The 24,723-nt window shown below is 53.6% G+C and overlaps 6 protein-coding genes across 6 annotated transcripts; 3 read left to right on the top strand and 3 right to left on the bottom strand.

Moving 5' to 3' along the window:
• Positions 1–1,346: 1,346 nt before the first annotated feature.
• Positions 1,347–3,539, bottom strand: J4E92_008408 (uncharacterized protein; the record flags this gene model as incomplete). The annotated part of the gene is made up of 3 exons (XM_051499760.1): positions 1,347–2,333; positions 3,017–3,247; positions 3,300–3,539. 3 exons carry the CDS (start codon positions 3,537–3,539, stop codon positions 1,347–1,349), a joined length of 1,458 nt encoding a protein of 485 aa, XP_051350136.1.
• A 1,570-nt stretch (positions 3,540–5,109) lies between these two features.
• J4E92_008407 (uncharacterized protein) lies at positions 5,110–9,300 on the top strand (the record flags this gene model as incomplete). Its single annotated transcript, XM_051499759.1, has 1 exon — positions 5,110–9,300. The coding sequence occupies one exon, from the start codon at positions 5,110–5,112 to the stop codon at positions 9,298–9,300; it is 4,191 nt and encodes a 1,396-aa protein (XP_051350135.1).
• Positions 9,301–12,500: 3,200 nt separating this feature from the next.
• J4E92_008406 (uncharacterized protein) lies at positions 12,501–13,473 on the bottom strand (the record flags this gene model as incomplete). The annotated part of the gene is made up of 2 exons (XM_051499758.1): positions 12,501–13,212; positions 13,244–13,473. The coding sequence occupies 2 exons, from the start codon at positions 13,471–13,473 to the stop codon at positions 12,501–12,503; spliced, it is 942 nt and encodes a 313-aa protein (XP_051350134.1).
• A 420-nt stretch (positions 13,474–13,893) lies between these two features.
• Positions 13,894–17,739, bottom strand: J4E92_008405 (uncharacterized protein; the record flags this gene model as incomplete). Its single annotated transcript, XM_051499757.1, has 2 exons — positions 13,894–17,420; positions 17,472–17,739. 2 exons carry the CDS (start codon positions 17,737–17,739, stop codon positions 13,894–13,896), a joined length of 3,795 nt encoding a protein of 1,264 aa, XP_051350133.1.
• Positions 17,740–18,247: 508 nt separating this feature from the next.
• J4E92_008404 (uncharacterized protein) lies at positions 18,248–19,477 on the top strand (the record flags this gene model as incomplete). Its single annotated transcript, XM_051499756.1, has 1 exon — positions 18,248–19,477. The coding sequence occupies one exon, from the start codon at positions 18,248–18,250 to the stop codon at positions 19,475–19,477; it is 1,230 nt and encodes a 409-aa protein (XP_051350132.1).
• A 3,633-nt stretch (positions 19,478–23,110) lies between these two features.
• J4E92_008403 (uncharacterized protein) lies at positions 23,111–23,958 on the top strand (the record flags this gene model as incomplete). The annotated part of the gene is made up of 4 exons (XM_051499755.1): positions 23,111–23,167; positions 23,227–23,241; positions 23,349–23,762; positions 23,842–23,958. The coding sequence occupies 4 exons, from the start codon at positions 23,111–23,113 to the stop codon at positions 23,956–23,958; spliced, it is 603 nt and encodes a 200-aa protein (XP_051350131.1).
• Positions 23,959–24,723: the final 765 nt, after the last annotated feature.

The raw sequence follows: 24,723 nt of genomic DNA, 5'->3' as shown, positions 1-24,723 counted from the left end.
GCCGGATCACTTGCCGGCTCAGTTGAGGTTTCAGCGCGGCGTTCCAGGCTCTCAAGAAGCATATCATCAACAACGGGCATTGGGATCATGGCGTTGAACTCGGAATACTTTTTAATTGGGGCGGAGAAAATGGCTTCTCTTATCTCCAAGCGAGATGTGTTTTCTTTCATTGTGCATTGGGTTGGTCTGTTGCTTTCGAACTTTTGAACATTACTCGTTCCTGTTGTTATCGGAAGAAGGGGGTTAACTGCCGATAAAGAACATCGGTTTTATCAGGAACCTATTCCCTATGTTATACTACGCGAAAAATCAATACATCTCAAACTGTGCGGCTCATACGAGGAGCTCCAGTCACTGAATCCAGACTTTTCATCGATCTTTTTTTGCTGCCGTGAAGCCTGCGAGCCCCACGTCCAGCTAGGAACATACTGAACAGGTCTGCAGCCTACATCAACATGGGAAACATGCAAAGTAGGTGACCTAACGTCGATGTAGGCTCTAGACCTGTTCACCTTTTTCCTTTGCATGACATGCCCTGCGTTTCCCCTCATAACCTTACTTTTCCCCAAACGACCTTCCCCCCGGGTCCCAAAAACGATGGTACATATGCCCAGTGGTCTTACTTTTCCCTTCCGTTTTCCCTTCCCTCCGCTCAAGCGTCAGGGTCCGATTCGGGTCCCCGCCTAGCTATAACACTAATCATCACATTGCTTCTTCTTCTTCTCCATACCCAAAACGTCTTTTGAGGTCCAGACCGACACCCGTTTTCGTTGCCCTGACGATCGTGGTGTTCTAGACTTACATGCGTGTACGTCTGTGGCAAGGGATCGTCATTGTCAGGTACGGGGACGGGTATCCGGTCTGCTGGGATCTAGGGCAGTGTTTGCCCCAGATGTGGTTTTTGGGTTGTGGGTCGTGGATCTGCAGGGTCGATGAGGTCATTGTTTTGGGGGCTTGAGACGCGGTGGTTGACTGTGGTATCTACTGAGTGTGGATGTTGTGATGTGGACTTTGAGTTTCAACATAATTTTTGGGCTGTTTACGCAAATTCGCGATGGGATGGTTGCTGCTCGATGTTCTTGGGTACTGGGCGTGTTTCGTTGTCACGAAATCGTCGCGATGTGGCTTTTGGGCTCAGGGGGAAGGAAGGGATAAGTCGAAGACACTTGGATGGCATGGATAGTTGACCTGGGTATTTTGAGGACGAGGATCAGATAGATGAGATGACATCTTGCGTGGTATGTAAAGGAGCACTGATGGGAGGTCACATTATCTAGATGATCCACAGATAATGTTACTAGTAGAGTTATATTGCTACAGTGTTATACAAGAGTGCAGTCTGCGCCTCACACGCCATCCAAGCACCAGACAACCACATCACCAGTCCTCCTCGAGTCATCATGGAAGTGGCTGTTGAAACCCCTCCAACACTCCTGGTACCTAGTGCCCTCAAGATACTCCTTCAGCGTCCCTTCCAACTGCTCAAAGAAAACAAGGTTCTGCGGCCACTCACGCCGGTACTTGCGTTTAAACTTTGGATCCTGGCGCATCCAATGCTGACCAGACCTACTTCCACTCGCCTTGATCGTCTGTACATCTTCCATATTGGCTCGGAGCCAAGCTACAGGGCCAGGTTTGATGTAGAACTCATCCGCCTCGTCGAGATAGGTTGTGCGCTGTGAGAGGGGTATGTCGATGGGTGGCTCGCACGTCAAAGCCCATGCGGAGATTTCAGGGTAGATGAGGTGGGAGCGCCAGGGTGTGGAGTGGCAGGGCATGAGGAAGCCGACTGTTGTATTGGTCACAGCAGCGACGTTACTATCGCTATTGCCATGGACGTGTAATAGGCTGTTGCGCGTTTCATGTTTATGGCGGAGATGGGCGAGTACATCGATGACTCCCCGCTGGTGAACTTGAGAGACATAGCCTGCAAGTAGGATGTTTACAGCAAGCAAGAACAGAATGACTGCTTTGTGCGATAGCGCAGCGCGAGGAGGTAAAAACTTGCTGAGTGGCCTGGCGGCGATGACATGAAGGAAGGGTAGGATTGGGTACAGAAAGCGAACTTCCTTGTGCGATATCAAACTCAGCGTAGCAGTCATGACGATCACCGTCCATGACAGACGGCTTAGTATCTGACTGCCCGCAGTATCTTGACCTGAAGCTGCTGTATTACCCGGGCTGTCGCCTTTGGCTGGGCTACGTGGCTCTAAGCCCCTCAACGACTGCCACAGGCCAACAACGGCAAATGGCAACGATGTCGTGAGGAGCAACGGCAAACCTTCGGTCAAATAGTAGTCGCCGCGGTTCCTCCCGTAGAAGACGGCTAACGACTGAGCGATGTTGAAATAGAGAAATCTAAGCGGCGGAAGAGTCCAGACCCTGTAATAGAGCCGATCGGTCGCGACTGACAATACCAGGACGGCGGAGCTAGCATCGTCAGTCGGATTATGGTCTGGTGACCTCGGGGCACGGTAGTCTGCAGAGAACGCAGAGCCCGGCAATGGAGCCTTGCACTATGGGGACGAAAAACGTGCAGCGGATGCAAGGAGAGGGAAGGCTTACCCGCAAATCAGGATCTCACGGACCAACACATAGCGCAGCCGATGTGAGGCTTGCCATAAAGCTGGGACGGATACGGACAGCCAAATGAGTGCATTGGTGGGCCGGAGAATACACGCGAGCGCTGCCAACAGCAGTGACAGGCGCAACCTGCACGAGCATGAGCCTAAAGTGGTGGCGGAGCAGACAAAGGGTGTTTTGATTCCACGACTTACTCTGAGAGGGAGCCGAGGTCGTGGTGTGCAATATGCGTCTGACCCTTGCTAGCTGTTGCTGCACCCTGCCAAGGCCAATAGTAAATAGCGACAGAAGTGATGGTAGTCTCAAGACAATTGGATAATGTTCGGGTCGCGCAGAACCACTGCCACGGGCTGCAGACAGACAATGCAAGCTAGAAGTAGGTGGGATCAAATATCAGAGATTGCAGCGTTAAATTTGCGGGATGGTCGCGTACAGTAGTAAGGGCAGTGCGACTGCCACGACCGTAGACCTTTTCCGCAAGTTTCCATGTGTAGCAATCAAGCAAGGCTGCAGAGACGGCTTGGGTAACTTTCGGGGCAGCTAGGAGTAGTTCGGCTTTAGCAGGCAAGGTCAAGCCACAGAGGTCAGCAACATGTGCCGCGACTCGATAGACGGCAGCGAATAGCGCTGGATGCAGGGACGACCGCAATTGGGATCTCCATTCCTGGCCACGGTGAGCGGACTGGGGATACTGGAGCACTCTGAAGTGGATTTACCCAGGTGATCCAGGCATTGCTGGCGGGGCCAAACGCAAGCTGCCATGCAGGTTCGAGGGACTGGAAGAACTCGTCGGGCTGGAAAAAGGAGCGCAGGGTTAGTGCGTTGACGATGCGGAAGGCAAGCAGCAGAGCGAAGATGTTTAGCGTCGAGTCACGATAGCTGTTGGACGGAGCGCGTGGTGGAGCACCAGTCCCGCTCGGATTCGTGTCCCTCGCAGCGTTGGAGCGGGTCGGCATTGGGTAATAGAGCAAGAAACAAGGAGCACAGGCGGGAGGCCGGGGCAATGGTTGGCGAGCAGAGTGAGATGAGATTCGCAGCAGAGGTGAGGATGCGAAGCCGATGGTCTAGCTCCTTGGCGCGCTGCACAGGCAGTCACGTTTGTCATGCATCCAAGCTCAAGCGCGCCCCGGTGCAGAAAATTGATGCTGCGTGCCTTACCGGATTAGGACTTTCACGATGATTGCTGAGGAGACGGGCGGCGCCTAGACTCGGCTTCATCTGCGCTGGCCCTCTGCAGCATGCACCGCCGTGCGACTGTGCACGTACGAGGCCGGTCAATCTCACGATAGGTCACGATTGATAATCTACCGCTGACTGCAGGCGGTCTGGAGCGCCATCGTGGCATGGCGAGGGGGAGGCAGCAGGGCGCGAGGACGCTGGATGGGATTGTTGCCAGCCGTCAGTTTGCCCCCCCCTTGGATGCTCGTGGCACGATGGCTGTGTGTGCCGGCCCAACAATGACGATACGGGGCGCGCCAGTGACGCAGCCATAGCGTGAGATTGGACATGGCAGCCCTGGGGCGATATCGAAGCGGGAACGAAGAAGCAAAGCGAGTACCTGACGCTCAGCGAGGGTAAATCTGGGGAAGGGCTTGTGCTAGAGAGGGTCCGTCAGTCGCCATGTGCTATGATGGCAGATGTTGCAGGGAGGGATTTAGAGTTTCTCCAGGGTGCTTATCGCGCTTCCTCATCTAATGGCTGCTGCATGGGCCCAAGTGACGGGTGCCGACGCAACCGGAGGCGGCAGAGGCGACCCATGCGCGCACATAGCTGGGATCAGGACACAGGCACATGGTGATGGCGCTGCGCAGAGCAGTTTGGACGAGGGCGCTGCAAACGAACCACACCCTCGAACAGCTGAACGCCACCTGTTGTTGAGGGCAGGAGGGACTAGTGCATGCAGCCATACCCGTTCTTGTCACCTGCATGCTAGCACCATGTAGGTGATACTCTCGCTGCCGTCGAGTGGCAGATCCCCCAAGACAAAAAGTTGCCCATATCGCTCGTGGCTCGCTCAACAAGAAATCGCTCCACCGGGCGCATTGTAGGCCTCTGGTCGCCGGTGCCATTGCCCTCTTGCCGTGCAGCGCCTCGTTGTCTGCCCTGACGGCCTTTATCTGCGTCTTCGCCTACGCCCAGCGCGATACATAGCGTCTCCACCTTTTGCTGCGAGCCCCGGCGTGTCTCTCCCGCTTCAGAGCGTCATCTATGGGGCCCGAAATACTCTTGACTATCCCGCCCATCACTGCCCCAGAGGGAAAAGCGCAAGTGAGCCGATCGTGTCTCTCAACCAAATCCATATCGAGCCGTTGAGCCCACCACGGCCCACTGCCACCATCTTCACCCCGACGTCGATTCACAGCACCAGTGCACCCACGCCATTGCCCTCGCTGTGACACCGCCGCCGCCGCCCAGCCCAGCGCGACATGAGACTATCCGCCCACGACGTGCGCCTCGACAAACCGTAGACGGGCTGGCATGGTTGCACGCCTCTGCTGAGCTGACACGTCCTGAGCTGTGGTTGCCATGGTCGACCCGAATGCGGGCCTGACAGCGGAAGGGGAAGTGCGGGACGACCAGGCGCACTCGTCGCCGGCGTCGTCTGTGTGCCCCCCGACCGCGGACGCACCAGAGGCACCAGAAGCACCAGAGGCATCTGGTGAAGAAAGAGAAGGGCAGCAGCAACATGGCGCGTCGCCGCCGAGTCAAGGCCAGGACGACGAGAACGACTGCACGCCCCGCTCCGAGGTGCCTTCCGTGCCAGAGGCCCTCAACGCCAGCCTCTTATCGCAGATACACACGCTCGACCCAGAGCCCTCGTACTTCTCTCCACAACCCCTCCGAATCTACTCGTCGCCCATCCCCCGCGACACGCCCGCGTCCTCGAACCCCTCGCCCAGCACGAGCGCCCACGCCTCGCAGGCCTCGCTCTCCACCGTCAACGAGGCCGCGCCCGCCGCTGCACCTCCCCCCGACCGCCCGGCTTTCATGCGAGACCTCTCGAGCGCTTCGACGGCCAGCAACGTGACGGTGCGGGCCAACTCAGTCGACCCCATTCACCCCTACGCCCTCCCTCCCCGCCACCGCGATGGGCCCGTCTACCCCAACCAGTCCTATGCTGCCCTCCACCTGCAGCAGTACCCCCAGCCCTATGTCCCGCCCATCGTACGCTCCCGCAGCTCCCACCCCTCCCACTCGGCCGCCAACTCGCTGTCCAGCCTCGGCGCCTTCGGCCTCTCCCACGAGCACTACAGGGACATTATGGAGTCGGCCCCACGCACTGTTGGCAACTCACCGGTGAGCAGCCCTGGCCTCTTCAACCCCACCACCCGCCGCCCTTCCCAGGAGCCCGACCAGCCCGACGACGGCACCTATTCCACGCCCTGGCTCCACCATACCCACCGCCAGGCGCCCAAGGAGACCCACATTGCCGATGTCCAGGCCGACCCCGTTTCCGGACGCAAGATTGTGAACCAGTACGAGATTATCGACGAGCTTGGCCGAGGCGTTCACGGCAAGGTCAAGCTGGGCAAGGACCTGGTGCACGGCCGCTACGTCGCCATCAAGATTGTCGACCGCTACTCCAAACGTCGCCGCCTCGGCAAGAACAACAGCCACGAAGACAAGATCAAGCGCGAGATAGCCATCCTCAAGAAGGCCCGCCACCCCAACATTGTCAGCTTGCTCGAGGTTATAGATGACCCAGCTAAGAAGAAGGTCTATATCGTACTCGAGCACGTCGAGCTGGGCGAGGTCAAGTGGCGGACTGAGGGTGCCAGGGAGATCTGCCTCGTCGAATGGCGTCGCTTCAAGCGCGAGTCCCAGGGCATCTTCGACAATGACAGTGCCACGTTAGAAGACGAAAGGATCATCCGCATCGCCCACCAGAAGCTTGCCCGCCAGCAACGTCGCATGGCCAGAGAGGCTCACCTACGTCGGAAAGACGGCTCCTCCAACCAACCCTGGAGCTTGGAGTTTGCAACCGACTCTGAAGACGAGGGCTCCGACAACGGACGTGGCTCGCAAGCATCCCATCTAGAAGACGAGCGTCCGCACAGCCGCGTCCAGTTTCGCGAGCGATCAGACGTCGCAGGCCACCACGAAGACCACATGGAGACCGCTTTCCGATCGCCTGAGCCCGTAAACAACTCTTGGGCCGACGGGCTTGAGGGAACCATGTACGGCCCTTACGACACGGAGCTCATCCGAGGCCGCGTACCGAGCGTTGCTGGCAGCTCCTCGTCACGTGTGACCGACTCTGGCGAAGAGATCCCTGAACATTTCAATTACGTCCCTCTGATGACTATGCATGCAGCTTGGGAAGCCTTCAAGGACACTGTCTTGGGTATAGAATACCTGCACTATCAGAACGTCATCCATCGAGACATCAAACCTGCCAATCTTCTTGTAACCAGGGAGCATCGCATCAAGATATCTGACTTTGGTGTGTCGTACTTGGGACGGCAAAAGACTGATGAAAGCAACGGCGAACACTCTGAGTCGGACTACCAGGAGGTTGACGAAGCCATTGAGCTGGCGAAGACTGTGGGAACCCCGGCCTTCTACGCCCCCGAGCTCTGCCGTACAGAGATTGACGCAGAGACTCCCCTCATCGACGGCGGGATCGATATCTGGGCTCTCGGCGTCACACTGTACTGCCTTATTTACGGGCGCGTGCCTTTTCACGACACAAACACATTCACGCTGATGAAGGTCATCAGCGAAGACGAGCCCTACATCCCTAGGTATCGGCTGAAACCCGTCGCTGAGCAATCAAACTCGCGGCCCAACTCACACGGACGCAACAGTCAGCCAATGACGAGCACCAAGAGAGCACCGCATGACCTCGAATACGAAGAGGTTGATGAAAACTTACGTGACCTACTGCGACGATTGCTGATCAAGGATGCGCGACGTCGCATCACTATACCAGAGATCAAGCGCCACCCGTGGCTGCTATCCGGTATTCCCAACCACATCTCATGGGCAGAAGAGACAGACCCTAGCAAGTCCTATGATGGAAGAAGGATTCAGATTTCTAAAGAGGATGTCGAAGAGGCCGTTGTCCCTATTGGTTTCGTCGACCGCCTCCGCTCAGCCGCTAAGAAGACATCCGAGTTTGTCAAAGGGTTCACAACTCGCAGTTCAGGTTCAAGACGCCGTGCGCAGAGCTCAGCTACCAACCAGGACGCGCCCCCCAACATCAGCGCAAACTCTTCGAGTAGTACCATCAGTCAAGACGCCCGGCCCTACGAAGGCCGACGTGGCAGTCTAGCACCCGGTGCTATCCTAGAGATTCTGACTCGCTCGCGTGAAGCTGAGCATCCGCTCTCTCACAGTGTTACAGCAAGTCCGGAGGCGAGAGAAAGGTCAAGATACTTTGACAGTCCCAACTCCCGTACTGCATCACCCGCCCAGATGCTGGAGAGCCAACAGCGACCGCCAATGCAAGACCGCGCCATCTCTTCCATAAGCACCATTCGTCAAGCGGATCTGGTTCCCGGTCGAACCGCATCTCCAGGATTTCCTCCAGCTCTACCCGGTACCCCAACGGCTCTAGATACACCTGGTGGCTCACAGTTGGGTGGTCTATTTGGTGGTCTGCCACGGCGTGTCGTCAACAGCATGAGAAGCAGAGACAAATTGAAGCCCCCAAAAGAACATAGCCGCGCGAGGTCAATCGATAGACTCGTTGGTGGAGACGACGATGCCCATGGCGTCCCAAGCCTGGCAATCAGCACTACATGTGCTTCCGGCCAAGTCAATCAACCTGACGCTCTAAAAGACATGTCTCCCATTGCTCGAAGCTCATCGCCTAGCCATTCAGAAGCTCAGTCTTTTGAACGTCTTGACCCCTCGTCGCGGCAGTCCTCATTGTCGTCACTGTCCTCCCGCCTGCATCGAAACTGGGCGACCGCAAACAGCCTGGAAGCTGGTCCCACTCTTCCTATGGCGCCCGACTCCAGACGGTCATCGCAACTGCTTCAAGCCGGCGATCAAAGACCCTCCAGTCCTACCTCGATTGCACGAAAAAAATCAGACGACCGATTTGATCGCGCAAAGGATGAGTACCGTCGCCGACTTGGAGTGGAACAGTCAGCAGCTCGTGAGCGAACCGACTCTATTACACGATCACGGCCTACATCTTCTCATGCACAGACTGCATGCCCTCCAAGTCCAGATGACGAGATAGCCTTCAGTCAACCCAACAATCGAGAGAGCTGGCACCGAAACGATCAGTCCTCTGAGAATAGCCCTCTCGGTGGATCCAGCCGTGGGCTGGCTCTTTCCTCTTCCGAAGACCAATTTTCTGCCATGTCACAATCCGAATCGAACCCATCAATTCCCTCGGTCGCGTCGGCCGGCTCCCCAACTCAAATTGGTTGCGGTTCCTTTGACGAACACTCCTGGATCTCGGCAGCGTCGGCCAATCAACTCGAGGCCTCTATCGATGACGCTGCTGGCTACGATGGCGACCACGCCGTCGAAAGCGATGACGATTCAGAGAGCGACGACGGAATGGTCTTGAACTTCAGCAGCAAGAAGAGGTCTGTCGCGTCATCATCGCAACGAAGCAACTCCGTTTCCAATGGCGAACTTGCTCGTGCCAGCATTCACGTCCGGCGATCCACTCGCAGTGGAAGCAACGGAACAGTCAAGAAGATTCCTCCACCCGAGCTAGAGCCAGCGGACAATCGCACAGCTGAATCGCAATAACAACACCCACATACCGTACACTGACAACTTTACTGTCATCTCCGTCATCAACTACACGATACCCAAGATCTACCCGCTGTACGAATACACATACATTGGATTCCCGTTTCACGCGTGTGTACATATACGAATTACAGAGCAACAACATGACTTTACCACTACCACCAAGGGCAGGCGCAGGGCGTTCTCACTTAGCTTGGATCTAGGCTGCATGCATCGGCGAGCGTTATCAAAAGACGGCGTTGTCTCTTTTCTCTTCTCAGCATTTACTATTACCATTCTGTATCTATTTCCACTTTTTCTCTTGTGTGGCCTGGGCCTCCGTTTGGTTGAGAATGAAGGATGAATTGTTGATGATCGATGAGAACATAACCTCGGTAAGCGATGCGCTCAACAAGGGGGCTTTGGCTTTCCTGGGAAGCTGTTCCGCACATGGCAAACTGAAGGGGATGGATTACTGTGTCCTTAGCTAGTTTACTACTCTTCGCTTCTTTGAAGTGTCTTTGATAGCATATTGGCTGTTTGTCAAGCCGTGTAGTATAATGCATGAACAGGCCATAATGCCTGATCTTGTTGAACTTGACCGACATGAGGATCTTCACCGTATTCAGTGATGATGCTATTCTCCACACACCTCGGTTGGACATGCATCGAGCATCTCCACCCTTGACAAACCACAACCGCAACCGTCTCTGCGGTTCCCTCCCCCTAGCAACTCGGCACCCCATAGTAAAAGGAAAAGTCAATTTCCGACATCGCTCCTGTCGCGACACACCTGCAGGTAGCCAATCTCCCAACAAAGATTCCCAACCGATCGGTATTGTACCGACTCCCGAGCGGTATATACATAGTAATATATGTAGTAATAATATGTCCACCGCCGCCGTCTCTTATTTTTTTTTCAACAGCCGCCTTACCCGGACGGAGGTTCCCCAACGTTGTCGAACCCTGAAAATACGCTGAACTCGAGCCAATTTCCCCCCACCAACATTACCGACATTAACATGTTGACCACAGATCGCCGATCGCGAACCTGCATGCATGCAGGTGTACGGATCGGGGGATCCTCCTTCTCTTACCTGCATAAAACCTCCAAGCAGTTATTTCCTTTTTTTTCTTTCTGATAACGGATAACTGTATGCAAGTCATCCATATCGCAAGTTAGATAGCAAGTCTGCTGGAACGAGCGACGCGCAGACGTCTCACCGATGGGCGATGGAGGCTAGCACAAGGCAGGTTTGAGCAAAAAGACGCACATGCATATGTCTGGCAGCTAGATGCGATTGCATGACAATGGAAACATGGGAAAGTAGGGTAAGCTAGAAATCGCTTTCGTTTGTGGCTAACGCGGAGGTTGGGGGAGATTGGGCTTAGTTGAGTGAAGACTATATTGACGTGCAGGATCGTGTCTAGCTCGTTGGTGTTTGACGTGGAGCGAGGCTGCAAGCGAGGTGAGGTGATGTGCACCATCGCCAAAAGTTGCGCGCCGAAAGATGTTTCGCGGGGCTTAGCACACAACCCTAGGCTACTGGCAGGTTGGTCACAAGTAGCGTTCTTTGTCGTCTACATACACACAGCGTATACAGCGTACAGCGCATTGACAGAAAAACTTATGCTGAGCCAGCAACCTCGAAGGTGCAGTTCATCACAATCAAGCCAGCGCAGGATTCACATCCCAGCCCGATCTAGCGAGGCTGAAGCACTATAGTGGTCAATCTCCTTCTTTCTACCTATACCAGCACGCTGGGTTCGGAGTTGTCTCCCTTGTTTCCCGTTCGCTTCGGTTGCCGGATCCGAGGCTATGCGTTGGATTACGGGGCGCGAACGCGGTGATGGGGTTGGGGGGCGGGTGTGCTTCTGTATCTGGAGACTGGCGCAGGAATGTGTAATTTGGGGGATATTGGATGGGGGGTTAGAAAGAGGTGCGGAGTGTGCGAATGCGGATCAAGAAGCAGGAAACAGGAGCACGGAAGGAGACTGCCCTTCCGCATGGAGTGATGCGTACAGGTCTATACGGATATGAGGTGTTAGCTGATGCTACATGCATATGTGCTGAAAACTACCAGTACTGCTTCGGGAGTCCTTGTTTGACCGCGCCATGTGTGTCAGTGGTCCGTTATGCATACTCCATCCCTTTGATGTTACCTGAAAGCGACTGCGATTTTCCATAGCCGCGCCATGAGCGAAGAAGTCCGGGTTCCAACTATCAGCAATAAACCACCATGCAAGTCATCATCACCACCATTTCTCCACAAGCGCGCTTTGCCGCAGTTCAAGAGCCGTTCCATCTCAGTCAACGACGTTAGACCTCCGCGGCAAACTTGCTCCATCAAGTCAGCCAGTGACAAACCCCGTTCGGCACGCTCCGAACTCCGACTTCTAACTAAGAGACACCCTTATGTCGCCCGCCTAATCTCATCACATCCCATCACATTCCTCACTTTTTGCTGAAAATCCTTGCCCATTGTGTACAAGGCTCTTTTCTTCCCCGCAATTTCTCGCGTGGCAGTCATCCTTCTCATGCATGACATACACCTACACCGGCCATGACACTTTCTCATCACACATCTCGCATCTCACGTAACACCACCCCCCAGACCCCGCTGTGTTCATCTCCGGGTATACGAGATGTTGCTGGATATAGACTAAGCAAGGGCACCTCGTCAGATCTTACCTCACCCCAAGGAAACCAGTTCAGGGCTTGATTCGACGGACGGGAAAAACTTCCGTAGAGACGAAACACCAAGGTCGCTTGTTGTGTTCCATCATGTCCGCGTTTTTGCTGATGCCGATATGCATGACATATGGGCGTCACACCGATCAGAAGGGTTGGCTCGGTTACGGTGGGCAGGAACGTGCGGAGGAGACGAGGGAACGAGCTAGAAGAATGAGTGAAGATTGCGTTGACCGGTGTGAGATGCTGTGATGGAAATGGTATGTAGGGTCAGGTATGCATGTTCGTGTCTTAGTGACGGTTAGACAGGGAAGAGTGATGAACACCGATGATAAGCGGTATCGGTGTGATGGATTGGTGAGAGGGAATAACGGTAACGGGACTATTGCGATCCGGATATAGTGATAGGTGAGCGTCGAGATGCGTGATCTGGGTTGAATGCTGGAGACTAGTTGGTCTGGATACCTGCTTCCTCCATCTGTAGTTACGCTCGATTGGGAAGCAGTCGAGATATGCTGATATCGGCCTACTTCTTCGTCCGCGTACTCTTGCGAGTACCTTCGACAGGTGGTTTGGCCTCCGACGCTTTACGTTTCGTACCTTTCTTCGCTACGGGCTTTGCGATCGTTGCTTCGTTACCGCTGCCCTCTTTCGTTACTGCTGGGATCTCTTCTTGTTGTGCTTCGTCTTTCTCGCTCTCACCCTCCTCCGCCTTCGTGTCAGCTTGCACATCCGCGTCTTTTCCCTCATGCTCCTCTGTCTCATCTTCCGGCCCACTAACATCCACACCCTCTTTTCCGAGTACCCAAGCTACTCTCTCAACGTCAATCGCTCTCGCCAAAGGGTCCCTCTGCCCGAAACCTCTTCGCAATCTCTTCCTTAACTCGTGCACGCGATCGAGCATCATCTCATACTCCTTGACATTATACTTGATCTTCCTCTGCCAGCCCTTTCCATCTTTTCCGTTGCCCGTTTCATCGTCCCAAACAGACCATCTAAACAGTTCATCGGAGAAGAATGGTATCTCTGCAGGTCGGAGAACAGAGAGAAGCAAGGATGCAGTTGCTGGACCCACGCCCTTCAGTCCCACGAGTATCTTGAGCGCAGGGATGGCATCGGGTTGGGAAGATTTGCTCTTCCAGAGCGCAGCGTAAGCCTTTTTGGTTGTTTTCTCAACGGCCTCTGGTGTGTTGCTTTGGACCAGGCCTAGTAAGGCTGGACGAAACGTGCCGTGCTTCCTGTTTCGTCATTAGTCCAAAGAACCCGCACATGTTATCTCGATTCAAGGGTACCCCGTACAGCTTCCATTCCACAAGCGTCACGACTTGCTCTTTCGTCAAGTGCTTCTCGCTTTCGTCTTGTGCAGCTACGGCTTTGCGGATGATGTCATAGCGTTGCGCGTCCAAGTCGCGTAGCTTCTCGGGGACCATGGCAGGGTAACGCGACAAGACATCCTTGAACGCACCCAGAGTTATAGTTTTGATGTGGAGTGGCGGCATTGTGGGTGTTGTTGGTGTGTTGCGATCGCGAGGCAAGGTGGGACTGGCGTTAAAGTGGGAAGACGCGTCTGTAAGCCCGGTGCGAGATCACGTGCACATGAATTGGCTGAGTCGCCTTCAAACCCTGTCCGCAGAAGACGAGTCTTTTGTGTGACCAGTGTAATTTATGCACTCGCTCTGAAAGATTCTACCGTGTCGTATTACGCACTGCAGCTACTATACATGTTTTAACCTCAAATATCGAATTCGACGCTTCATCTATGATCGCGGAAAATAATGCACCGGGACGCCCACCTCGGGATTTCCGAGGAGATGCCACAGGAATATCCACCACGCCTTGCTAAGAAACAGTGGTATATGAGCAAACAAACAAACAGCCCTATGTAAATGCAAGCTCCAAACGCCTGGCTAATCGACGTTTCACGTAGTCTTCCTTGGACGTCCACGACCACGCTTCCCAGAACTCGAACCGCGGGTCGGTACCATAGCAGGGCGGCCTGGTGGTCTGCCAACAGGTTTCTTCGGAGCCGGTGCGCTCGCAGGAATCTCATCATCACTCTCCGAATCCGACACATTGATAGCCTGGGGCTTCCTATTGACAGCGGAAAACTTAGACGCTGGTGCAGTAACAGTCGTCGTAGTGGTGACCTTGCTTGGTCCGTTACCGTTCCGCTTGGAGGCCGCAACAATCTTGATCTTCTTCCCGTTCAACCCACTCAAGATGGAGTTTGTAGTTGGCGGTGGCCCTGTGCGGACAGGCTCCGGTGTTTTGTCCTCAGATCGTGTGTCATCTTCGAATGGCTCCTCATCAGCGGGCAGGTCACCAAGGAATGTGTCCATAAGCTGGTCATCGTCCGAATCGGGGAACAGCGCCATCTTCGCTCGCAGATTCTCCTCGGCTTCTCTAGCTTCAGCTTCTGCACGAGCTTTTGCCTCCTCCTCCCGACGTTGGGCTTCCAGGGCAGCGGCAGCGGCTTGTTGTGCGAGAATGAAAGCTTCACTGGACTGATCATCCTCTTCGTGAAGACCATCCTGGTCAGAGGCATGCCCGGAGACATCACCAGCGTTGTTGGGTTCCGGATCTTCGGATGGTGGTCCAGTAGGTCTGATTCCAGCTTTTGGTTTTGCTGGCATAGATTTTCGGCGCTCATTGTACACGCGGCTTCGCTCTCGGTCTTTCTCCCGGTTGGGCCTTACAGCTCCATCTCTAAAGTCGGACGGCAGCTCGGTGGGCAGGTCTTCTTCACCTTCATTCCTTCGCGCCAACCAGTTCGATGCACGCCCACGCGGGCGACCAGTATATCCGGGCTCGTCTTCTTCGCCACCAAACTCCTCATCGGAATCGAGCGTGATCTCTTCAAATCGTTTGGAGCCACGAGGCCTGCCTGGTTTCGCAGCGCCGCTAATTTCTGGATTGCGCTTGCGCGTTGAGTATGCCTCATCCTCTTCTACTCGAATCCGATATGTCTTCGCGTCCTTCTCTTTCTCAGCCACGCTCTTGAGAGTACTTGGCTTCGGCACAACATCGGACTGTAGAATGGACCGCATGTCGCCAGACGCTTCGATTTCCTCAGGAGTGCCTTGTCGCAGCACTGGTACGCGCTCGGGGACGGGTCTTTGCCGGATTCGGTCAAGATGGCCGGTGGCCAGAGATAACTTTACTACCTTGGATTTACCCTTCATCTTCGCGGCAACCATGATGAACCTGTCCTCGCGTTTGGCATCCTCGAGCAGCTTCCTCTGTACCTCCTTTTGATATTCCTTGCCAGATGCATTCTTCGGTTGCAGGGGTTGTGCTTCGTCGTCCTTCTTCTTCTTCTGTTTCTTTGCCTTGGCCTTCTTCCGCCGGTTGCCCTGTACATCCTCGTCTTCTTCGCGACCACGCTTCTGACCCAGACGCGGAATCTCACCATCCATGCCGGGATCATGGTAGTATGGAGCACCGTTTGCCCCTGCGTCACCATTGTCGTGAACGACGCCGTTGGCGTCCTCAACGGGAGAGTAAGTAATACCGTATCGGGTGTAGCCGTGGTTGTCATCTTCAATGAATCGCGCATCAAGGGAAGGATCCGCCATTTTGTCCATCTCCGCTTGCAGCATTCTGCGTTGCATTGCACTCTGGCCCATACCCTCCTCTTCCCGCAACCAGTTCAGATTAGACACACTGAAATCGACGAGACACTCTACTGAGCGTATATCAGCCACTTTCTTGGTGTCGTGGCCGAGCAAAGTTCCTTTGGGCTCGTATGGATGTTGTCGGGGGTCACGTCGACAGGCGCCAGTGTTGCAAACTCGTCTGCAGTGTGGGCACTTCCAGTTGTAAGCCTCCATGACGTTTACCGGCATCATGTCGTGTGCTCGAAACAGGGTACCGTAACAGTATGATAGGTCACAGCTCGTGCAGAATGCCATCTTCCATTTCGGGTGGCGATGAAGACAGAAATGGCACGATTTGTGCTTTGAAAGGTACTGCTTCGACTTCTTGTTCGCAACCTTCTTGACGTTGCCGTATTCGTCGACGACAGGCTCCTCATCGTCAGACACGCTCTCAGGTTGCGGGTTCTTGATATCGACGAAGGGTCGGACTCGAAGTTGCTCTTGACAGACTGTGGCCAGAGTCTTCTTGCCAAGATATCGTCGCTCTTCTTGCAGTGGAAGCGGAGTCTTCTCATGTACGAAGCCGTCGATGTCGATAATCTGAGCGCGCCACTCTTCGTACTTGTGAAGGAGGTCCTTCCACTTCCACTGTTCGACCCATGTGTATCCTGATTGACAGCCACAGCTTCGTCCCATGCAATAGCAGTCCATGCAAACGTCGTATGGTTCTTCGATCTCCGAACTGAACAAGTTCTTGCAAGTCTTGCAGCTAAGGAAGCGATTGAAGATGTTGCATCTACAATAAGCACAAGTTACGTTGCTGTCGTAGGGAAGAAACTCTGGGTGTTCGCGTGAGTCCGGTGCAAACGCCTCTGACAGCAGAATGGCCTTATACAGATCGAAAAGCTTCTTGAAATCCTTCTGCACTTGCTTTATTTTGACTGACGTTTGAATTGCAACTGCCTGTTCGCCACCCGCTTCGACTTGAGCGCGCGCGGACTTGATGAGGCTGGAGTATTTCTGAAGGGTGTAATAGACGATGGCCTTGTTCTTGTATTGCTCATCTCTGCAGACGACTCGGGAGTTGGGCAATGCCTCGTTCAGTGCGAGTTCCAGTGTTTCGACAGTTGTCCGGTTCCAAGCAATCTTCATGGTTCGCGTGCCGCGATTCCAGACTTGGTGAGGAGCCAGTGGTGGGATGAGTATAAAGTCGCCCGCTCGCTGCTCTACAACATAAGTCTGGAATGGGGCCTTCTTCCAAGCGATGAGCTGCGCGAAATGGTTCTCCACTTCTATGTCGTGGCCTAGTACCGAAAGCCAGTATTCCGAGACAACATGACGGTCCTTGCTCTCTGTCATGAACCAGATGGACGATCCAGGACGCTCCTGCTTGCCGTCTTCGCTGATGTTGCCTGATGCATTGACCATGATGTTTTGACCGAGTGAGGCGCACATCTCTCGATGTGATGGGGTGTAGGTGCCTTCGTGACCAATATAACACATGAGGTTCTCCGCGCGCATCTCAGGTGGCAGGCTGCTCATGAGATCTCCAGCGCGTCCAATACCGCGTCCTTTGCGACCACCGGGCTCGTCCAATGCGCCGGGACCGCCAGGCTCACCGGTGCTCTCGTTGAGGTAGAACAGAACCGAGGGAATGTGCTCCTTCAGTTTATCATGCCACACTTGAGGACAGTCGATATCCTTGAGGTAGATGCGCTGCCTCGCCTTATCGCGGTACGCATCGTCGGGGCCGTCGAAGAATTGCTCGGTCAGCTTCGTCATGTGCTTGAGATAGTGCTTCATGGTCAGAGGTATGTTCTCCTTGGTCGAGAGATTGCGCGCATTCTCGACTGTCTCACTGTTAGCTATGCGCGCGCAGTATTGCCCTAGATCGCGCTCACCTTTGTCGCCATGGTTGTCGCGCAGCCACGAGGGTGTAAAGGTCCAGGGATCCAGAACCTCTTCGAAGCCGTCGATTACAAGAGGCTTGCCGCCTATTATGACATGCAGCATCACCAACTTCTCAAAGGCTTCGATGCCATTGTTGGCGATCATCTCGTAGGAAATGCGGTCGACATATTGGAAATTGTCCGCGGTCTCCACAAAGGTGCGCACATCGAAATCGGGCGGTATGGGTTCAAAAGAAGCCCGGGGGCGCGCGGCCGGCATCGTCGTCACCCACGACTAACATTCAGAAGTCGCGTTCTTGTGTGGGGTTGCAAGAGCAGGAAGCACCTCCGCGGCGTTGTCGCAGTCGCGAATAGACAGAGGCGCAGCAGGTAGGTTTGGGCGCGTGGTCGTGGTCGCTGGCGAAGCGAGTGCTGCGAAAAGTGTGAGTTGTAGTTGATTTGGCGGCGGCGAGGTGAGCTTTCGGGATGTGGACGCGACCGAGGAAACGGCGTTCTGACCAGTCACGTGCCGTCGAGGGCTAGCGCGAACCCATGGTTCAGCTTTCACGTTCCCCACTCACTCACCCCGATTCGGCGCTGGACGGCAGTGACCGATGTGCCTTTCCCAATTGGTGTTCTAGCCACTCACATTGTCTTCGACATGTTCAGCATAGCACGTTGAAAGCGAGACCCTGCATACCAGCCCAGCAAACAGAAGACGCATCACGCATGCCTTTACATGTGAAATTGCAGACACTTCTGACCGTCTGAACATCTGAAATTCGAGTATGGCTCTCTTACGACTTTATGCAGCGCGGGCTGCGCCGGTGTGTCGGCAATACACCCGGAACCATTCCACATTCCAGTCTGCCTGCAGACGAAGGCAGCTATCAACACCGCTGTCACTTGCGAGCTACCGTCCGCAAACCACCCAGCTCATCAAGTCAATACGACAAAACTCGACGAACTTGCAGTCAGGAGTAGTGGCAGCGACAGCATTACAAGATGGGCCGTCGAAACCACTTCCCGATTACAAGCCACCAACCACCGGCTTCCTGTCATATCTTCCCCAGAAAGCGGTTCCGTACGGCGAGCTGATGAGATTGGACAAACCAGCCGGTACATACTACCTCTTCTTCCCTTGCATGTTCAGCACACTCCTCGCTGCAACCATGGCCACCCCACTCGCTGCACCATCCGCAGTCATCAGCACAACAGCCCTCTTCTTCACAGGAGCTCTCGTAATGAGAGGCGCCGGATGCACGATAAACGACCTTTGGGACCGAAACCTCGATCCCCATGTCGAACGCACGCGGTTACGTCCGATAGCTAGACGAGCAATCACACCCCAGCAGGCTATTGTCTTCCTTGGAGGACAGCTTTCGACCGGTTTGGCTGTTCTTCTCTCACTCCCACTCGAATGCTTCTGGTACGCGACGCCATCGCTTGTTCTCGTTACGCTCTACCCTTTGGCGAAACGGGTAACATACTATCCTCAATTCGTCCTCGGGCTTACGTTCTCTTGGGGTGCAATGATGGGCTTCCCTGCGCTGGGTGTCGATCTATTGGCGAACCAAGCAGCGCTCACTGCGGCAGCTTGTCTTTACGCTAGTAACGTTGCGTGGACCGTTCTCTACGACATGATCTACGCGCACATGGATATCAAAGATGATGTCAAGGCTGGCATCAAGAGCATTGCACTCAAGCACGAGAAAGAAACTAAGATGGTGTTGTCGGGTCTGGCTGTTGTTCAGCTCGGCTTATTATCCGCTACTGGAGTCGCAGCAGGCTTAGGGCCGGTCTACTTCGTCGGGTCGGTCGGGGGAGCAGCAGTCACCCTAGGAACGATGATCCGACGAGTAAAGCTGAAAGAAGTCAAGAACTGTTGGTGGTGGTTCGTGAATGGTGCATGGTTCACTGGTGGTGCGATCAGTCTAGGTCTCGCTGGAGAGTATGTCGCGCACCTCCTTGGCTGGTATGACATTGTGGAGGATGAGAAGAGGTCTTTTGCTATTTGAGCTCGGGTTGCCCATGATGCAACGGGATGTGGTCTGTCGTTCAAAGAATCAATTCCGGCGCACCCAAAAGTTTACGTGTATTTTGACGAAGCTGTAAAGATTACATGTATTGTTACTAGCTACGACGCAATGATACAGGCTTATGACTTGGAAATGCGTCTCGAAACTCTTCTTATCATTTGCACACATTGTTCTTGATCATCGCTATTTTGGACTTGACGCGCAGGATTTTGCCATCGCGTGATACTGCGCAATGGCTATGCTGTATTCGTTTCAACGTTGGTGTTGTAAAAGCCAGTTGTAGTAACCTGGTTCGTTGCAGCTGCAGATCCTGAAAGAGAAGGCATAGCTGAGGGAATGTTATCCGACGGAAGACCCTGTACGGATGCAGTGGGTGTGGTGAGTGGCTGGCTTGCTGCCGTGCTGTCGGAGTATTGGAGTCCGGCTTCGAGCTCATATGCTATCAGGGCAATCAGCACTACTAATAAGTGGCAATGCTGTCTATCGTGGATACATACATTCCGTGGGACGGCTCCTGAGTCGTCGGTATAGAACGCATCCGAATGAGTCTCGATGGTGTAGACCAAACAGTGCAACGGCGACGCTAAAGATTCCAGCGACACCGAATAAGATCTGGAGTGCAACACTGGTGGGGGCTTCGCTGTTACTCGGCATCTTCGCTTGGATAGAAGTGCAGATCAACTAGGACGTGATTGGTCGGTCGCTCTCTGCGTCGCGTTTGGAGGTTTGCGAATAGGGTGGGTAGGAAAACACGGACTGAAAAGCAGTAAAAAGTAGTAGGAACTGCTCGTAATAACGGAGTTGTGTTTATAATCATATTCGCGAGAGATAGTTGGAAAGACCTTGCACTATTTGAAGTCTACGAAAAAAACACATGTGTTGTAAATACGGGGGGCGGTCGCTCGAAATTGACTAGTATGACTTACAGATGCACACATGGGAAATAGAAATGTGGAAGTTGACATGGGTTCCAATAGGCCTAGAATGATCTACAGATGCACACATGGGAAATAGAAATGTGGAAGTTGACATGGGTTCTAATAGGCCTAAAATGACTTACATGTCCACCTTTGGGAAATGTGGAAATCGACATGAGTTCTAACAGGCCTGGAATGACTTTCACGCGTACCTTTGGGAAATGTGGAAGTCGATTTGAGCTCTAATAGACCTGGATGCCGATTTTGTCGAAGTACGGCAGATAACGTAGGGGAACAATCTTGGAAACTGGGTTGGGCATAGGCAAGTACCGATTCTATAGTCATCGTACTTCCGGCTGCTACGGTTAAAGAACGTGACATAGACTTTAGACACAAATTCCTCCCTTAGTTAGGTTCGTGCAAACAACGAAAACACAAGTCGAGCATAACTACTGGGTAGTGTCTCGCCCGCTGTTGGAGAACGCAGACTCGGTAGTTTTCGAGTCTTAGGCCTGCGGCATGAAACGAGGATAATGCCGCTGCCTTCTCCTCTATTGCTTCCACAGCCTTCTATCCCCCGCGATGCAGCGCCTACCTCAGACACCGATCGTATTGTGAGACACAGCGCATGGGTACGACGAGCTTCTCTAACCAGGTGGATAAGACATTACTGACTATCGCGCTTCTCCGTGATAAACTCCTATGAGTGCTCGTGAATTACCTGGCATGTATGAGCTTCCGGTAGCAGTTACGGGGCGGGACTGCTCAGACCGGTCACTTCACAGCGGCGGGGTGACGGTGGTGGCTGTGCAATGTCAGCCAGCGGACTCAGCCCCCTAGCAAAAGATTCCCTCAAAAGGAAAAACACACTGATACGGCTTTATCTGCTATCAATTAATGCCTGAGAAACGAAACGTCGTAACGTGCGATGATGGGATATGAGATTGGCGAAATACGCAGAAAAGCCGCCAGGCTACTCGAGTATCTTCAGGTAAAGCTGGCTGTGTACGATATCAAGGCATTTAGCCATGTGTGTTTTACAAATTTCCGACATCTTCTACCGAATTTTCAGGAATCAGCACAGTGCAGTAATCGTAGGTTTTTGAACCCTCTAGCCCTTCGTGCTGCTGCAGACGGCGTTTACATTCCCAACATGCCATTAGACACACACGAAAAGCCCTCCAATCCACCACTTCGTACCATTGCTTGTTGTTAGCTGCTGATTCGAGTTTGTCCTGCATCATCCGCAGAGGCTTCGTAGTAGAGCGACAAGGACAATCTGGGCTGCAATTCGAAGATAGCGTCGTCTCGATATCCTCGGCTAGACTCTATCCCGGCTACGGCTTCAATATCAACCTGAGGGCCTAATGAGATCAGCTATGTTGGTATATCTACCGGTTTTGAATAGACATACTACCACGAGACCATGCCATTAAGAGGCCTCGACAAGCTGAGCAGAAGACCGAGTCTCTGACGTGAAATCCGGCAATCGTGACGATAATGGTGAAGATGCCGAAGGTTACTATAAGGGCCGTGTTGGTGGTATCGTTCGTATCGGACATGGTACAGATGGTTATAATGGAATTGAGGACCAAAGTATGTATTGACGCAATGGCCTCAACCAAAGCCTGGTAAAAGCTGCTTGATGTTCATTGTGTGCGGGTGTGCCCTCTGATTTATGTCTCTATGTGAGCCCACAATATTTGGCGTCGGTAGGCAGTTGACCCTTTGCTGCGATTACCGTACCTGCGATTACCGTAGCTGTGAATATGACGGTTTGAGTCTGGATTAGGATGCGATGCACTGGCTGCGACCAAGTCCTTTCGTTGGGCGTGGGCTCGTTCGCTTCATTGTTCGCCTCGAAAGCCCAATCACCGCCATTGGGCAGCGACTAAGACAGAATGGCGCAACATCTTACAACACTATCCAAATGCCATCATGAAGTAGTGTTGCCTTTGGTAAACCTTTTCTTCTCACTTGAACAGCAATGTTGGCATGCGAAAGCAACAACATTGGCCGCCACGCTCATAAATGACTTCGACAGATCCCAGGCCCACCCAAAGCGACAGCCGCCCAAGCAATCGCTTACCATGGTTCATGCGTTCTTGTCTAATAGATGGTAAGTGGAAAATCCTGGCGTTGAGAGTAAAAGAGTAAAAACATTAGTAACAAAGAAGCATTTCCAAGTGGAATCCTAAGGAAGACATATACCGTAGCACAGGACGTTTTCAGCGTGAACACTGATTTTATAGCGAGAGCCCAAAATGCGCAACACTTGGACGTGTCCATTCCTATCGTATGCAGTTGCCGTTCAAATGGGAAATGGTGGTAGATCGGTGGTGTCAATTCCAGTCGAGTCTCCCGCAATGAGACGATGCAAGAAATGAGAGAAAAAAGACAGACAGAAAAACACTTATGCAGTGCGTTTTTGGGGGGTCGGAGAGGAGCGGGACAGCTGTCCAGGTAATGATGATTAGAAGCGTCGCGATCTCCAGTTCAGGCGTCCCTGCCAAGCTTGGGGTTCTGCCACTGGGGCCCGCCCAGTGACAGCATAGCTCCCCAACTTCCACAACATCCCCGCAAGTTTCCGCTACATTTGCGTCTCCCCCGTGAAGCCACCTGTTTTTGTTCTATATATCTCTGAGCTACCCACCGACGTAGTTTGCGCGCATAACGACACAGCTGCGCCACTACAATGGCTTCGCGACTGGTGCTGGTCCTAGGCGACCTCTTCATACCAGACCGAGCTTCAGTACGTTCCCACAACGAATCTTCACGATGCTAGACCTCACAAACTTACAGGCTGCATAGGACATACCAGCCAAGGTACGCTTTACCCCACCTCTACCACGTTCACCATCCGTCACCACCCACTACAACCGCACCCCGTCTCTCATAGACCCACACGCGCATGCGCTTACACGTCGATATAGTTCAAGAAACTCCTCGCACCCGGAAAGATCGGCCAGATTCTTTGCCTAGGCAACATAACGGATCGCGAAACGTACGAGTTCCTGCGCGCCATTGCACCCGACCTACAGATTGTAAAAGGCGACTTCGATGTTGAAGCACCTAATCTCGCCTTATCGAAAGTCGTTACACACGGAAGTCTGCGCATAGGCTTTACACATGGCCACACCATCATACCACCGGGCGACGGCGACAGTCTGCTGATAGCGGCGCGGCAGATGGACGTCGATGTCTTGCTATGGGGCGGCACACACAAGTTCGAGGCGTATGAGATGGAAGGCAAGTTCTTTGTCAACCCAGGGAGTGCGACAGGCGCCATGAGCACGGGGTGGTGGACAGAGGACGAAGATCCCACGCCGAGTTTTGTGTTGATGGATGTGAGTTTACCCAGGTGTTACACAAGGAACAGCAATCAGCAGCAGAGTGGAGAGGGATACCAGGCTAACACGAACCTAGGTCCAAGGCGACGTCCTCGTACTCTACGTCTACCAACTACGCAAAGACGGCGAAGGCAACGAAAACGTCGCAGTGGAGAAAGTCTCGTTCCGGAAAAACGGCGGCGGCGCATCATAGACTGAGGGTGTTACAAGCCAGCGGCTGTCGACGGCTCAAGGCCGGATGGGCGCATGAACAGAGCGGGTTGTGCAAACACCTAGCATGCTTTGTGCATGCGTGCACAACGAGGAATAGAAGCAGTACACAACATATACGCAATGACCATGGACCCCCTCCCCTCTCCTACTAGCAACCAGCGCCGATCCAGTTGGGCGTCGGACTTGATTCCGCTGTAGCACCGCCTATATACCAAGGATGTCGTGTAATAAACCCCATTCATGTACATGCTATCCGTTATGGCTAGTAGTTACGCAGATCCCACAACGAAAAAGAGACCCGCAATCATGCATGATATATTTCAGGCATATTCCGTGTTCTCCCTACATATGACCATACCATACCATGCTGTTGTACAACCCCTGAGAAGCCAGATGATTGAGCACCCACCCGAACCCCCGATGTCTTGCTCACCTGAGACTCATGTCATCATGTCGTCGTTGCCGCTGCTGACACTCCGCTTTTTTCCTCTTTTCACGTCGTGGCTTACCCCACATTTTTGTATTCCCGTGGCATGTCACTTGCCTAGGTACTGTCCGGTGAGGCTATCTTTTCGCTTTTGTGTAACGCTACACGGCGCCTTTTCAAGCTTTGGAGTCTGACACCCGAAGCCCGGGCCTGAATCTTGAGGCTGGATGGTCGTGTTCGGGACGAGCGATGTGCCGGTGAGAGAGGGTTGCCGATGTGGGAGTGCCGGTGTGGTGCGGGAGTGGCATGATGGTCACC

This window comes from Alternaria infectoria (genome assembly GCF_024043175.1).
Source record: "Alternaria infectoria strain BMP 0036 chromosome Unknown scaffold_16, whole genome shotgun sequence".
Taxonomy (NCBI): Eukaryota; Fungi; Ascomycota; class Dothideomycetes; order Pleosporales; family Pleosporaceae; genus Alternaria; species Alternaria infectoria.
Note: the sequence above shows the minus strand (reverse complement) of the source record. Positions and strands in the feature narration are given on the sequence as shown.